Raw genomic sequence first — 15982 nt, 5'->3', positions numbered from 1 at the left:
AATAGTTTTCTCTGAGTGTACAAATGAACAAATGTTTCTCTCTGGTGCCATTGTTGTTGCAAGAACTACATACTGTAAGGGGCTTCCTTTGTTTATTAAGGTCACTTTGGTGCCTTAGTCTAAGGAGAAAATACAGGTTTTCCTTCATAAGTTCTTAACTAATGTTGACATTTTGTGTGCTTTCGTTGTAGGATCCACAGCATCTGACCTCAGGATGTGGAGTTCAAAGTAGGTCTTCCCTGATATTATTTGAAACTATCGGTTATCATTTTCTGCCCACTATACAGTATCATTAAGACAACAGGTTTAAAATTAATCAGTGCGCTGCTGAAATAGATGTTGTTTATTCACACTGTTGTGTTAATGTGTTGTGGACCAGTTTTGATGTCACTTAAGCCTTTCTTGAGAGTGCTGTTAAATTCAGTGCAATTATATGGAAGTGATTTCTTTCTTTTCAGAATGGGGAGAGCCGGCTGGCAAAGTTGCAACCAAATCAGTGCCACAGAAATCGTAAGTAATTTCCCTCTCCTTCCTCCTTGAAAAGTTTTCAATATGCCTGAGTGATGATGCTGTGTTTTCCTGCCATGATGTAGTGCAATGCAGCCTTTCCCAACATGGTGCCCTCCACATAGTGCTGGGCTATAACTCTCATAATCCCTGACCGGTTTGTCATGCTACTGGAAGCTGATGGGGTTGTAGTCCAGCAATATCTAGCCTGCGTTCAAGATCATTCATAATCTATGGTCAGAATCCAGACTTAATAATGCTTAGTGTAGGTCCATGAAATTGTTGGGCATGTTAATGGGTCTACTCCAAGCATGACCGTATCTGAGTCTACCCCAATGTGCAGGGGAACACTAGCACACTATAGGAAATTAATTATTTTTAAAGAAGAAGAAGTGCTCATCTATGGGAGAAGCTGCCTGCAGTTTCCCTATGCATGATTATCCTCTAGCTTTCCCTCCTTCTGGTTAGCCTCTGTGGAAAGGAAAGAAAGGTGTTTCCATCTCATTTCTGCACTGGGTGAGTTTGGAGCATCCAATCATTCCCAATGGAGAGAAAAGCCTTTGAAAGAGGCTGCCCTCCAATCAAAAGCCATGCCTGGAACAGTGACTCATAGAAAACCCCAGAAAATGGATAAATCTTACCCTTACAGAATCAAAACGTTCTTCACTGAAAGCATGAGAGGGAAGGGTATGCATAAATGCTTGTGGGAAGGCAGGATATATATGTATAATTTGTGTTGTATATGTGTGTATTCTAATGCTTTGTGTATGTAAGGCACTTTATCCACAAAGTTTCATTCCACATTTGTTGTTCCACTGTCTATATTAGTTCTGAGAACTGTTACTAATACTTCATCTCAAATACACCCAGAACACACCATAGTTTGTGTGAAAGTTCAGCAGAGTATATGTATGTTGACCTCTTTCACCCAATAACTAAGCAGGAAGTGTTGGTTTTCTTCCTTCTAGTTTCTCTGTCTGCCCCCACCACATTTTAAGAAGTGGTTGGAGAGGTATTATTGAAGTGTAAGAACAATATACCAGTGCTGTCTATGTGGAAGGGGCTTTATTGCTTACCAGATTCATGTAAACTAGGAGTAAAGGCCAGCTCAAGCTGGGAAGGTTCAACAATAGCTGGTGAAGGGATCTACTGGCAGGACCTGCTGGAAACCACTGGGAAGGGTTTGAAGGAAGTAGTGAATTTCTATCCATACCAGAATCCGAGGGGAGACAGAGGTGCAGAAAAGGAGCCTTAGTTCACACAATGCAAGTGCATGTTTGCTAACTGACAAGCCACCATCTTCCCATGTGTGCAGGCATCCAATGACAGCTAGACACTTAGGGAACAGTGTAACTGCAGTAACTCCAGTGCAAGTCACCTCCTGAGCTGCTCCTTCAGGAGGCAGTGATAGCCACAAACTTGACACATAATGCATCTCAATACTGTGAGAGCAGGACGCTGGACTAGATGGGCCACTGGCCTAATCCAGCAAGTTCATCCTGTGGTCTTAATCTACAAACTTTTTCAAGCCAGAATGGCTGCATAAATACATGCAAAGGTACAAAAGTCTTGCTGAGAGGACCAGTGTAGTGCCAGAGAACATTGGCCATGACAGGATGTGGAGGCTTAGCTAACCCTGAATAGCTCAGTGGGCAGAGCATAAGACTCTTAATCACAGAGTTGTGAGTTCTAGCCCCATGTTGGGCTAAATATTCCTGCTTTGCAAGGGGTCAGATTGGTTGACCCTCATGGTCTCTTACAATTCTATTAATATTAGCTAAGAGGCCAGGTTCCCTTGGCAGGCAGAAGGGATGAAGCAGATCCTCCTCTTCATTTCGAAGGCTTTCGAAGCATTCTGCCAGCTGGGATTGCCTAGGGGGCCAGCATTTTGCCTCCCTCCCTCCGGCAGTTGTCTGTTAGTTTCTATTTAGTGAGAAAAACATAAACCTCATTGTACTTGAGAATTCTCCAGCTTGTCAGCAAGGGAAAGCAGAAGCCTGGACTTGCAACGTCAATCATTTCTAGCTTCTGGCAATAGGATGTTTAGGGACTCTGAGCATTGAGCATATATGCTCAGGCCATCTTTGTTAATACCTTTTGATAGGGAAGTAGCAAAACCACTCTTGTCATTTTATTTTTAGCTGTTTTGCAAAACTGTTGACTTTCTGGTGGGGGAGGGATTTGTGTGTGTCACAGGTGGGAATGCTAGGAAGTTGCTCAGCCAGCGGCGAACCACAAGGTGCTCTCTACTCCCTGCTTTTTTCTGCAAAATGGTGTTAGCACATCAGCAGAATGTCGTTGTGTTGTTGAGAACACAATATGGCTGCATAGCTATGGCATTTTTAATCTAGAATTGACAAAAGCTGAGTCTTTGTTCTTCTTTTTTCTATGTAGTCCCCACAAAAATGGGAAATACTGCATGTTTTTATGCCCCCAATAAGCTCTTATTGAGAAACTGGATTAATTCAGAAAACATAATCTGGTTGCAGCTTGATTCTGTGTTACCCTGCAGTGTGTCCATTTGAAAAACAGGTTTAGGTGTTCCCAGCTATATCATAATGTAAAAAGGTAAAGGACCCCTGACAATTAAGTCCTGTCGCAAGCGACTCTGGGGTTGCAGCATTCATCTCACTTTACTGGTCGAGGGAGCCAACATATGTCCACAGACAGCTTCCGGGTCATGTGGCCAGCATGACTAAGCCGCTTCTGGCGAACCACAGCAGCGCACGGAAACGCTGTTCACCTCCCGCTGGAGCAGTACCTATTTATCTACTTGCACTTTGACGTGCTTTCAAACTGCTAGGTTGGCAGGGGCAGGGAATGAACAATGGGAGCTCCCCCCCTTGCAGGGACTCGAACCACCGACCTTCTGATCAGCAAACCCTAGATTCTGTGGTTTAGACCACAGCGCCACCCGTTGTGCATAATGTAGGTGGGCGTATTCCAATATTTCAATCACTACTTCCTTCTTCCTTCACCTGGGGCATGTGCAGGGAGAAAAAGGCATGGATAACCTAATCAAGGGGAGGGTTTTCAAGTAACCACACCTAACCTTGTGTAGATTGAAAGCAGTATGGTGAGGATGAGCATAGACAAGTCCAGATTGAGAGAAAAAAAACTGGGTTTTTGTGCTTCAGGCAGGTTAGCATGTATGCAGCCTATTTCAAGGTTACATCAGTGTGCCATTTCTACAATAGTTGACATCTTCACTTTTTTAAAAAATGGTTTTGCTCCTTTAAACAGATAGGCTGGAATTGTGTGCTGGGAAAAAAATATTTTAGTTGAGTTTATCACAAAAAGTGTTTCCGTAGTTTATAACAAGCAGTAGTAGATATGTCAGTCATGGTGTATATGGTTATATGCCTGCTTTCAGGATGATGAGGAGGAGAGTGCATTTCTAGGCTCAGTGGTATATAGTGCATTTAATGGGACCAAAGCTCTCTCTACAGGAAGCCAAATATAAAACCAGAGACACGGAGAGTACGTTTTATGAACCAGCCTCTCTTATTGTTTTGCTGCTAGATCTAAGGTTCCAGCGCTATCAATCAGAATCCTGTGAGGAATGATCTGCCATCTCAGGGAAGGTGATGGATTTTACACATGACAGATCAAAGCTGAAATAAAAAAAGTTACTTTTATTTTTACTTTCCAAAGGAAGATCTGCAAAACATTTGCTGTTGCTTCCTGCCCCTGGGTCCTATGGATATATAGTTGAGCCAGTTTTGAAGAAGCAGGGAGGGGTATTTATAGAAGATGTGATGAACCTTTGAATCTCCAGATTTTTCTGAACTTCAGCTGCCATCATCACTGGTCTTTAGTTACGTTTTCTAGGGCTGATGGGAGTTGTAGTTCAGTAATAGCTGAAGGACCAAAGTTTCCCAACACCTGGTTTACGATGTTTTATGGAGGCCATCTTAGGTGACCAGAACATCCCCCCCCCCCAGTTTGTGTCTGTTTCACATATGTGACCCCATTTGATCACATTTCAGCTTTAATCTGGAGGGGGGTGCTTGCATGCGCACACACACACAAACACACGCATTTAAATGTATATTTTATTTCAATGTTTGCATTTATCCTATAATGTGGAACTTCCTATGTATTTGGTGACTCTTACTACCTGGAGCAGAGTATTGGTTTGGAAAACCTGTGGCCATTCAGATATTGTTGGACTCAAAGTCCCATCAGCCCCAGCCAGCATGGCCAATGTCCAGGGATGATAGGAGATGCAGCTACATTTCGAGGGCCATAGGTCCCTCAATCCTAATGCAGGGAATAGGTACCAAGAGATTGTACCAAAGCTTTCAAAGAAAGAGGAGGGGTGTGTCAGGAGTTTTAGAGAATGAAAAGAAGTGGCATCATGGATGCATTTGGGGAGGGGCAGTTCTAAATATACATAAAAGACAAGGAAAGCCTGCTGGACCAAGCCAGTGGCCCATGTAGTCCAGCATTCTGCTCTGACAGAAGCCAGCCAGATGTCTATGGGAAGCTCGCAAGCAGGAATTGAGTGGAAGAGCACTGTCCTTTCCTGCAGTTTCCAGGAACTGGTGAAATGGTGGTTTGAAAGGAATTGGCCAGGTTGTTTGAAATAATAAGAGATGGATTTGGTGTGCATCCTCAAACATTGCCTTTCCAAGTCTTTAATCATTCTCAGTAGCTTCCCTAGCCCATGAGCCAGGACCTTTTAACAGTGTGTTAATAGAGTGAGCTCAAAATGTTATTTGATGACAAGGATCCCTTTTATGACTCTTCACTTCCTCGTTTTACTTCTGACTGGCTTTTAAGGGAAGTCCTCAAGAATGCTCAATAATATGACAAACAGAACATGATGTCCTTCATTTAAAATGGGCCCTGGATGGATTCCAAGTGGATCCAGGCCAGCAGCTCACAACCAGAAAAGCACTAGTGATTTTGAGGACAGCACAGCCTCAGTAACAATTTCAAGATACGTATTTAAGGCACTCATGTGTCCTTACAATCCTGGGTGTGTTAAAGGAAAAACCAACCACCAGATTGCAAGCAGATGGTTCTCTCTGGGTTCACCGGTTCCTTTTTAAAACAGGCTCACACATTATACTTTAATGGCATGACAACATCCCATGATTCATCTACATGTCCAAAGATCAGCAGAAGTGTATTATGAGACTGGCAGTTCCACAGAATCAAGGCAGAAGCCCAAGTAAAAGAAGAAAGTGCTCCTAAATTACAAAATAATATTGAGCAAAGGCTTTAGATGGGTACAAAATCATGGCAATCTTTGACTGGGGCAAATGCATATCATTATGTGGTTGGGTACAAGTTGATGATGACAGTAATGAATAGGTGCAGACAGCATTGTAGCTCAATACAAACAGGAAAAGAAAATAAATTTGCAAGCAAATGTCATATTAATGTTTATATACTCTTGAGCCCCGTGTCTGCAAAGATTTGTTTTTAAAGCCCTCTTAGAATTATAAGGGACGCAGGTGGCGCTGTGGGTTAAAGCTTCAGCGCCTAGGGCTTGCCGATCGAAAGGTCGGCGGTTCGAATCCCTGCGGCGGGGTGCGCTCCCGCTGCTCGGTCCCAGCGCCTGCCAACCTAGCAGTTCGAAAGCACCTCCGGGTGCAAGTAGATAAATAGGGACCGCTTACCAGCGGGAAGGTAAACGGCGTTTCCGTGTGCTGCTCTGGCTCGCCAGAGCAGCGATGTCACGCTGGCCACGTGACCCGGAAGTGTCTCCGGACAGCGCTGGCCCCTGGCCTCTTAAGTGAGATGGGCGCACAACCCCAGAGTCTGTCAAGACTGGCCCGTACGGGCAGGGGTACCTTTACCTTTACTTAGAATTATAAATGAATATGTCAAGATAGCCATGGTTTATCATGACATGAATGAGCCACAGTGAGCTTTGGGCCAGCATTCTCCCCCTTTCCCCTCCTCTTCCAGCAAAGTTGCAAGGAGGAGATTGAAACCCTTTGCTTCCATTTTTAATTAACTGCAGCTTGTCTTTTCATACGTATCCAACAACTATGGTTAATCTTAGCAATAGTTTGTTTGAAGCCAGCCAGTTTCAAACCATGGGATATGAATCAGATGGCTTTTTTCAATAATCTGGAGTTAAGATTAATCACAGTTTACGGTAACATGCTAAAATGTGTTAAACAAAAAATGGAAGTGACTAGCTACCTACTGTTTATTCTGGACAACCTGTTAAAATGGATAGCACTTAACCGTATTTTTTGCACCATAACACTCACTTTTTTCCTCCTAGAAAGTAAGGGGATATGTCTGTGCGTGTTATGGAGGAAATGCCTACGGGTGGCATGCCTACGGATTTTCCTCCTCTAAAAACTACGTGCGTGTTATGGTCGGGTGCATGTTATAGAGTGAAAAATACGGTAATTGCTTTAGTGAACTCCTAAACTATTGTACAAACTTGCTTAATGTTTGGCAGTTTCATTTGCCTTGTACAGTAGTGGTACCTCAGGTTACAGACGCCTCAGGTTACAGACGCTTCAGGTTACAGACTCCGCTAACCCAGAAATAGTACCTTGGGTTAAGAACTTTGCTTCAGGATGAGAACAGAAATCGTGCTCCGGCAGCGCGGTAGCAGCAGGAGGCCCTCTTAGCTAAAGTGGTACCTCAGGTTAAGAACAGTTTCAGGTTAAGAACGGACCTCCAGAACGAATTAAGTTCTTAACGCGAGGTACCACTGTATGTGCATGGAATGTTTCTTGGGGGGGATTATATGGCGATTGGTATAAGCATTTTCAGAAACTGAAAAACAAAGTTTTTTAAAAATGTAAGTGGAAGTTTTCATTCTTTTCTTCATGGCCACAGTGGGGGAGAAGAGGAGCATTGAGAGTGTGCATGCCTGATATTCCCTGTGGGTTGCTCTCATCATGGTAAACCATGGGTTATTGTGAGGTCAGAACCAGTTAATACTATATACTGAAATGTGTAAAGGTCATTTGCATACTGAATCTTAGCAGCATCTTAGTCTCATCTTACATCAACAGATTTATGTCTTGAACGAAACTCAGCTGCGTCAACACTTTAACAAACCCCAATCAAAACAGTGTCTTTAAAGAGCTCAAAACAATGAAAAATAAGCAAGGGGCCATTACTGAGCTAGAAGTTATATTATTACAAGATTGGCGCTTTCAGTGATAATTGCCACTAGATTCCTAACCCCAAAGACTATGAGTATACTTCTTGGAAGTCTGTTTGAAAAAGGAAACACACTTCATGATATCTAGCTACTCTTGAAGAGTGTTTCATCTTATCTTTTTGGAACTTCTCTGCCACATCAAAAGGAGCCACCTGGGAGCACAGAAAACAAAACACACACAAAAACTGGCAATGTCTTCATGCTATGAATTAAAGGTAATTCATTCTTTGAAATGAACCAGCAGGAACCCCTTATGAAGAGCAATCAGGCATCAAGAGGGTTTTCACAGCAAGCTTTTCATATTGGGTAATGTGACAACAGTCAATATTGCTCTTCAGAACATTCAAATCAAAATGCAGTTGTGTTCTCTCAAAGTTGACAAGGAACATTAAACAACGCAATCTTGTCAGTGGTGGCATTTGAATTCCTCTCCAACTCCCCCAAGTTTTGAACTTTTTGCAGTCATAAAGAGGCATGAGCACGCCTATATTTTCTAATTGTTATTTTTATTGGAAACATGTTACTTTTTAATTTTCTAGTATTAGGAAATAGATGGGGAGGGGCCATAGTTAAGTGTTAGGTCATGTGGTTTACCTGCAGATGGCCACATGGTCAACCCAAGACATTTTCACTTAAGCTAGCAGTAGATGAAAATATGCAAAGCCTGCTGGATCAGGCCAGTGGCCACTTCCTGTTCTCACAGTGGCCAAACCAGGTGCCTATGGGAAGTTTGCAACCAGAACCCGAGTGCAACATGCAACTTGTGAATCCCAGCAGCTGGTTTCAGAGTCATAATGGCTCCAACAGTGGAGCATTCAGAAGTTGTTCCAGGAACATAAGCCCTGTTGAATCAGAGATACCCAAGGGAGGTCCACAAGCTGGACTTGAGAGCAACAGCAGTCTCCCCTTCTGTGATGCCCAGCAACTGGTATTAAGTGACATACAGACTCCAGCCATGGAGACGGAACATAGACATAACGGCTAGTACGTACTGATAGCCTTATCCTCCATGAAATTGTCTAAATCTCTTTTAAAACCATCCATACTGGTGACCATCACTGCCTCCATAGTTTCATAGTTTATCTATGTGCTGTGTGAAGAAGTAGTTTCTTTTATCTATTCTGAATCTTCCAACATTCATCACCTCCCTGCCTAAGAACTTGGAGAATCACTGTCAGAGAAAGTCATACTGAGCTAGATGGATAAACAGTCTTGCATGCGCTTGATGTGCAACTATAGTTTTGGATCCATTATACTAGGTTCTGTGCATTGTCTCATCATGAGCACAGTTCAAAGGCTGGTTCACACATATATATGCATCAATTGGTTTTGTGACATTTGATGACAGGCAGCTGAATGTGTTGATTTAATTTTGTTTCCAATTCGTATGCCACCTTATACATTGCTGTACACAAGGCAGTCATAGATTTAGCAAATATACAATAAAGGTCACACATTCTATGACAATCCAGTCCAGTACAAATAAGTGATAATGAAAAATTGGGCTATAAAAATATATGACTTAAATAAGGTAACATCCAACCATCCATTTGAAAAATAAAAATTGCATGATAAAATTAACTCTCAGATTATCAGCAAGTAGTAATTAAATAGAAAATCACTCCCAGCAATTACAACAAATCATTGCTAGTCTATGATTAATTTTAAAAAAACACCAAAGGCACAATAGATAAAATACCATGAAAGATCAACTGAGCAGCAAAGTCACAATGCCTATAAAATCCAGGATGGACAAACGTAGCTGGTCTCCTGCTCCAGGTCTAATAACTAATCCACAGGTACTTTGCGAAGAAGGAGGAAAGGTCAGTCTCAGTACTGAAACAGCTGTGCTGAAAACCTCGAAATGAAAAGGCTCAGTATAAGGTGGGGCAGGGTTCATAAATGCTGACAAAACATTGATGGACATAAATTGATGGGCTGTAGTGAAACACGTTGCATTTGTGGTAGTGCATCTATGGGCCAAACCAGGTGATACGTTTTGTGATTTGGGAGCAGGGAGACGGTAAAAGGTCCTGAAAGTGTTAGCTGATACAGTGGGGAAAGTAGGTAATCTAACTGGAAGCTTTTCCTTATCAATTGGGGGAAGGGCAGTAAATTCAGTGGCAGAGCAACTGCTTTTCATGCAGGAAGTCCCAGGTTCAAACCTCAGCATCTTCCTGTAGGGCTGTGATTGACTCTAGAGAGCTGCCACTAATCAGTGCAGGCAATTCTGAGCTGGGTGGGCAAGGGTCTGGACTCAGTATAAGTCAGTTTTCTGTGTTCCAGTTTCCTCCATTCTTCCTCAGTGATGCTGTCATATAAGCACATCTGATTAGTTATGCAGCACCTTGATACTATCAGATTCATTCTGTGACCCCTGATTGGCTGGGAGACCCCTGATTGACAGAGAGAAAAGGGGGCAGGGTGACAACACAGCAGAAGTATGTATTGTGAAATGTGGGGGGGGGGGGAGGTGAACATTCAGAGATGTAGAAGGACTGGGATGGGTTGTCTCTTTTGAAAGCATACCTATCGCACAGAAAATATTAACAGGCAAGAGTTCAGTGCAGCGTTAATAATAGACAATTCAGATTATATTTAATGCAGACAAATAATTAAGATTGGTGTGCCCCTGCAGATGAGGCTATTCTTCAAAATAATTTACAAATGAATCTTTTAATTTGTTTTCATTATTCAAATGACTCACATGCATCTTAACCTCCCCGTCAGAATAAAATATTTGCTAGCCCGGTCTAATAAGCAGCCTACTCTTGACATGTTTATAAATTACTTTAAAAGATTCTGTGACAATGGGAATTTAATTTGGTTATATTTTAATGACCCGGTGCTGAATAATTTGCATGCGCATCTCAGGCCTAATTGGTACTTTAAAGGAGGCAGGAACAAGCTGCCCAACCATAAGAAAAAAATGTAAGCGTGAGGCCTTTGATGTACTATTGAAAAAGAATTTCACGAATTGGTTCAGCCATTAGCTCTCCATTTTGAATGTCAGTACACACATGGCTACGTAGTGCTTTTGGTACCCAGTTGCCTCAGAAGCTAAAATATAGTGAGGTGCTATTTCCCCCCCATTTCTTCCTTCCTTCTCTAAAGAAGGCAGGGCTCCTCCAGACAACCTGTTTTTATTGAGCATTCATCCTGATCTATTTGCACAAAGTTTATGTGGAGGTTAGATTATCTATATTGAGCATTCATTCTGATTTGTTTGTAGGGCGGTTAACAACAATGAACACCCAACCTGATTTACTAGTGGGTTTTTCTACATCTTCCTGTTAATCATCTGTTCATCCTATACTTTGCAGTTATTTGCACGTCACTTTCCTGATTTGAAAATGAGCTCTTTTTAAATATAAAGTAGATTTGTTGTGCTAGGATGACAGAGTGCATTACTCCACATTAATTGTGCAAATCTAAACTTGCAGCATATGCTTGCATTCCTCCAACAAGATAATGACAGTCTAGGAGTAGCCCTATTGAACTCAGAACTTCAGGGTTTGGGAAGACAGGTTTAAAAACAGCAGAGCTGATCCCATTGTGTTACAATTTCAGGAGAGACAGCCATTTGATTCTTGTGAGACTGAGTTGATGTAGCAGTTGGGAGAGTGTGGCATTGGTTAGAGGAACAGTGCCTATAGCATGTTGAGGGATGGCAATGGAGCTCCTCTGATGTGACCGCATATCACCAGTGTGCTGGAGGAGTCATTGCTCAACCCTAGATGCTTCTTGCTCATATTCTGCCACTTTGATCTCACACACTGAAACAGAGAGGTGAAAAGGAAGAGAGTGCTACTTAAGTGTCCCTAAATTAAACACCAAAGGCACATAATGCTGCAAACTTGCCAAAGCTAAGCAGATCTGAGTCTGGTCAGTTCTTGCATGAGAAACCACTTGATACTAGGAATGGAAAGGTCTGTCCAGTTTTTTATTTTCAAATCTTAAATTTAGTTCCCCACATTTTGCAGCAATTTGTTAATTAGTTAAAAACAAAAAAAAATATCCTCACGAAAATTCATCAGCATTTTATTGCAAATTTCTCCCATTAATCTCATTTGTATGGCATGCACTTCTCAGTAACGTACACATCTTTGTGGTCAATTTTCCCCAATATAATGCATTTTGTATCTTATTTTGACTAAGATCATCTTCATATTTGTGCGCATTTTACCTTGCTATATGCATTTTTGTAAACATTGGTTAGAGAACTGCATCACAAATTTTAAAAGATAGCTGTGTTTTAGTTTGCACATTGTCTCAGAAATCATGGATTTTTGCTCCATCCCTGCTTGGTATGTCAAGTAGTTTGTCACCTTGAATTTCAGTGAAGAAAGCAGCAATGTAAAATGTAACACGTGGGCCTTGCAACAACAAAATATTGCAGCGTGGAGTGCTTCTGTTCAGTTTTCTAGTCAATAGAGAGACCAAGTAACAGGAATCCCATTTAGCAATGGTAAAACTAATATTGATGCTACCATGTACTGAATAGTGGAATAATGCAGTTTAACTACATACAATGCAGGCCAAGGCCACAAAATGAATACAAGCTAGGGCCACAATGTAAGCATTCATACAGTTCATACAGTTGCAGCTCATTTCGTTCTTCTTCAAAACACCAGTTGAAGAATATGGATGGATGGCATCGATTAATCTCTTATTGCATCAGTTATCTTTTATACATCTTCCTTCATTTTAGGAAAAGATCATTCCTGATAATCCTAAAAGCATACTTTTGGGGAGGAGGATGAATAAATAATCAAATTGCTACCTTTTATTCATTCAGAGGCCTTTGCTGGTATTATTTGTAGTTTATTGTTGGCATTCATCTGTCTTGGGCCACAATGGAAGAGTGTGTCTTCAGGGGTAAAGTCTAACCCCTGGAGAGATATAGTGCCTGTGGATATAGGGGAGAACTCTGCCTTCCGTGTTGTTTTTGCTGAGTTTGCAACACTGAAATAACTTCCCTAGGGTGCAAGCCTGAGCAGAGAGTACGGAGGTCCTGGGTTACCCAGATGGCAAGTGCCCCCTATTGGCCACACTGCTGTCACCCAAAGAAAAGCAGAGAAATAAATTTGCAACAGCTTGGCTACAGGAGTTGCCAGAAGGAGGCATACAAGGCGCCTTCCAACTGCCTTACAGACTTCACTCCAGATTTGTGTAGGGTGTTAGTCCTTGGCCTTTTCTTAGTTTATTGTACTCATCTGCTATTTTGTACATGTTTGCATCAATATTACTTTAATTTTTGCTAAAATGGGAGATCCCTATTCTACTCACAGAGCTGCAATTCCCAGAGTGCTTTAAGAATCGATCCCTCTTTTCCTCTTGAATAGTGGCAAATAGGAATCTTCTACCAATTCTCAGCACCCTTAACAAACTATAGTTCCTGGGATTTTGTTTAGGGAGAGCCATGACACTGTATTAATGTATAGTGCAGGTGGACTCTTAAGATAAGTTCTCCACATTTTCACACCAATTAATAAGCTGGAATAGCTCAGTCAGAAGAGCATGTGACTTTTAATCTTAGGGTTCTGAGTTTGAGCCCCACATTGGGCAAAAGATTCCTGCATTCCAGGGGGTTGGACTAGGTAACCCTCGTGATCTCCTCCAATGCTACAATTCTATTATTCTAATTATTATTTATTTATTTATTTTTAAAAAAACCCTCATGAAATTTTATTAATATTTTTGTGCAAATTTCACTTCATATATATGTTTGTATGCCAATTTTGCCCAATATACATAATTTTTTTCAATGCAGTTTTATGCTATTTCCACTGGTATGTGCATTTTCATGGACACTTTACCCCAGTATGTAAATTTTTGTACACATGACTTGACCAATGAACTGCATTGCAAAATTCAGAGCAGTGAGGCTTTCAAAGGATGGCTTCAGCTTATGTATTGTTTTGGAAAGTGAAAATTAGGGAGGTTCACCTTCCAATGAGTAGTAGATAAAAAATTATCCCCCGTCCTCCTCCAGCGTATACAAACATTGCTGCTGCCATGTGGTAGCATGATGCAAACGTGCAGGTTGATGAAAAGCAACAACAGGCTTAAGCTTTTGTTATCCAAAATCTTAAACCACTTGCAGCCTAAGATCTGCATATGAAATGCAGACCCTCCAGACTCCCCCCCCCCCCGTCATTGCTCTCACCATGAGTAAAGTAACTCACCCGCAATCTAGGAAGGGAGGGGTGGGGAGTCTATTAATAATCTTTAAAAGTCAATTGGATAGGATAATGCAGTTATCACTTACACTGCTAAACTAATAGAATAAAATTTGAGAAAACAATTAGATTTTACAGAGTTATTTCTCCAGAGCTAGACATCAAAGTAATTTCAAAAGGCACCACTGTCCTTAACTCCGTTTAAGAGAAACATCTCTCCACGTTTGATTTCAGCTTTGATTTCAATAGCACCAGATGAATTTGAGGGTTTTGTATAAATCATAAACTTTCTACGTATCCTTCATTTTAGAATCTTGGGGTGTCCCCCATGGATTCCTTTAAGGTTAGAAGTTGTATAGGCTGTTGCAGGGTGTATGTGTGTCTTTATTCTAATATTGAAGAGGAACTGAAGCTGTTGACCTGTCTTGACCTTTAGTGCTAGATTAAAATTCAAAGAAGCTGCCATGGCAACTGTGCCTTGAAAATTAGATCCTGACAGATATGCCTAAAAGAAACTTAAAACTGCAAGTGTTGCTTTGAACTCTGGAGAAAGATTGCTTACCATTGTCAAAGACTGCTCCTTAATTGAAATAATCTGCTTTTCCCCTTTACTTGTATATACATAAAAAAGAAAGGACAAACGGAAGGGAAAAAAGAAATGGAAGAATGAAAGATTTTATATTTTGAAGAGATTTATTTGTTAAGGCTCCCCACCTGTGCTATACTTTTAAAGGGAAATCATACTGCTTTAAACTGTATATAAAAAATCCTGGGAACTGTAGTTTTTTAAGAGTGCTGAGAGTCGTTAGGCAGGGAGGAAATTTGCCACTAATATTAGAAGGAAATCTCAAGTTGTATTAAACTTCTAGTCAATAATTCCTAATTTCATTGGTAATTGGACCAATGCAGTTATTGCCATGTTTCATGTAAACAGTAGTTTCAGAACCCAGTTGGGTGGTGCTTAACCCTTTCCCCTTCTGACATGTTCCCTGGTGAAAATGCTCCCTCTGGGTCCAGGCTGGAGCTACCATGGCCAGCAATGGAGTCTTACTTCTCTAAGCAAATAGGAATTTAAAGGGATGACATGTGGGATCTCTGCAGAGGGAAATTTTAATCTCCCCCATCCCACCTCCAGGTGCTGCTTCCTCCCCTCATTCCTGGCTGTTGTTTGTTTACATTTTTATAAAACCTTCACACTGATGGCATTGACATCACGTGGATATTGTGGTACTCACAGCTTGGTTCCCCCCGTACCTGTGTGGTGGTGAAAGGAGAAAGTTGTGACATATACACAAGCCTTCAGAAACCACCAGCTTATCTGGGGGTTGACAGACTTCTATAAAATGTGAGCTGTTGACATTATGATGTCATCAGCTGGAGGAGGGGCTATCTGTGTAATTTAAAGAGGCAGTCTGTAAATTGCCGAAGAGAGGAAGCATCCTAAAAGTAAGTAATTCTAAAGAAAAATGGTTATTTGATTGATTCCATATTTGTGGGTGGGTGTGGGTGGGTGTAAACACATAGACATTCCTTATTAGAGATACTTATGTCAGATTAGAATGTGTTCTGGATACATTCAAAGATCACCATTGTAGCCTTTGATGTTTTGGGTCCTATGTCAGGTGCTCCCATCTTAATAGCCCATCATGGCCAAAAGTGCCCTTTGAAGCCCACCACCATCCATGCATAAGGTCAGTCTCCAAGGCGTAGGAAGGGAGGTGCAGTCAGCAACTGCTCCACGGACCCTTGGCTAGAGTGACCTTCATCCATAATCAATAAACAAAACTGGAGTTGTCTCGTTTTTCTTTGCCTTTTGGCAAAATTTGGGATTAGTAATGCAATCTGGCACAGCTGTTTCCAAGAGCGCACATTCTGTGTTCTGTGGGCAGTTCTGCCCAATTAATCTCTTTTTCTGTTTAATTATTTTTATGTATTACATTTTTATCCTACCTTTCCTCCAAGGAGCTGAAGATGGTATGCATGGTTCTCCTTCTTCCCCATGCCAAAAGTGAGTGACTGGTCACCCAGTGAGCCTCATGGTTGAGTGGGGATTTGAATGCAGGTCTTGCAAATCTTAGTGCAACACTCTAACCACTACACCATAGTGGCTCTCAGTTTTTGACAAAGCCAATGGTACCCTCTCCTG

General features: G+C 41.5%; 1 protein-coding gene and 1 long non-coding RNA gene across 8 annotated transcripts in view; one reads left to right on the top strand and one right to left on the bottom strand.

Moving 5' to 3' along the window:
- The window catches only part of AFF2 (ALF transcription elongation factor 2), a 392417-nt gene that overhangs the window by 244445 nt on the left and 131990 nt on the right, over positions 1-15982 (top strand). For all 7 annotated transcript variants that reach the window (XM_079962632.1, XM_079962631.1, XM_079962630.1 and 4 more), the window contains 2 exons: positions 192-228; positions 459-510. In XM_079962632.1, coding sequence (XP_079818758.1) covers positions 192-228; positions 459-510 — 89 coding nt within the window. The remainder of the gene's footprint in view (positions 1-191; positions 229-458; positions 511-15982) is intronic.
- Positions 10072-15234, bottom strand: LOC307208323. Its single transcript, XR_013835093.1, has 3 exons — positions 15091-15234; positions 12438-12563; positions 10072-11430 (listed from the first exon to the last, which is right to left on the bottom strand). It is a non-coding gene; the product is annotated as an uncharacterized lncRNA (long non-coding RNA).

Source organism: Podarcis cretensis (genome assembly GCF_951804945.1).
Source record: "Podarcis cretensis genome assembly, chromosome: Z".
Classification (NCBI taxonomy): Eukaryota; Metazoa; Chordata; class Lepidosauria; order Squamata; family Lacertidae; genus Podarcis; species Podarcis cretensis.
This window is presented reverse-complemented; position numbering and strand designations above follow the sequence as displayed.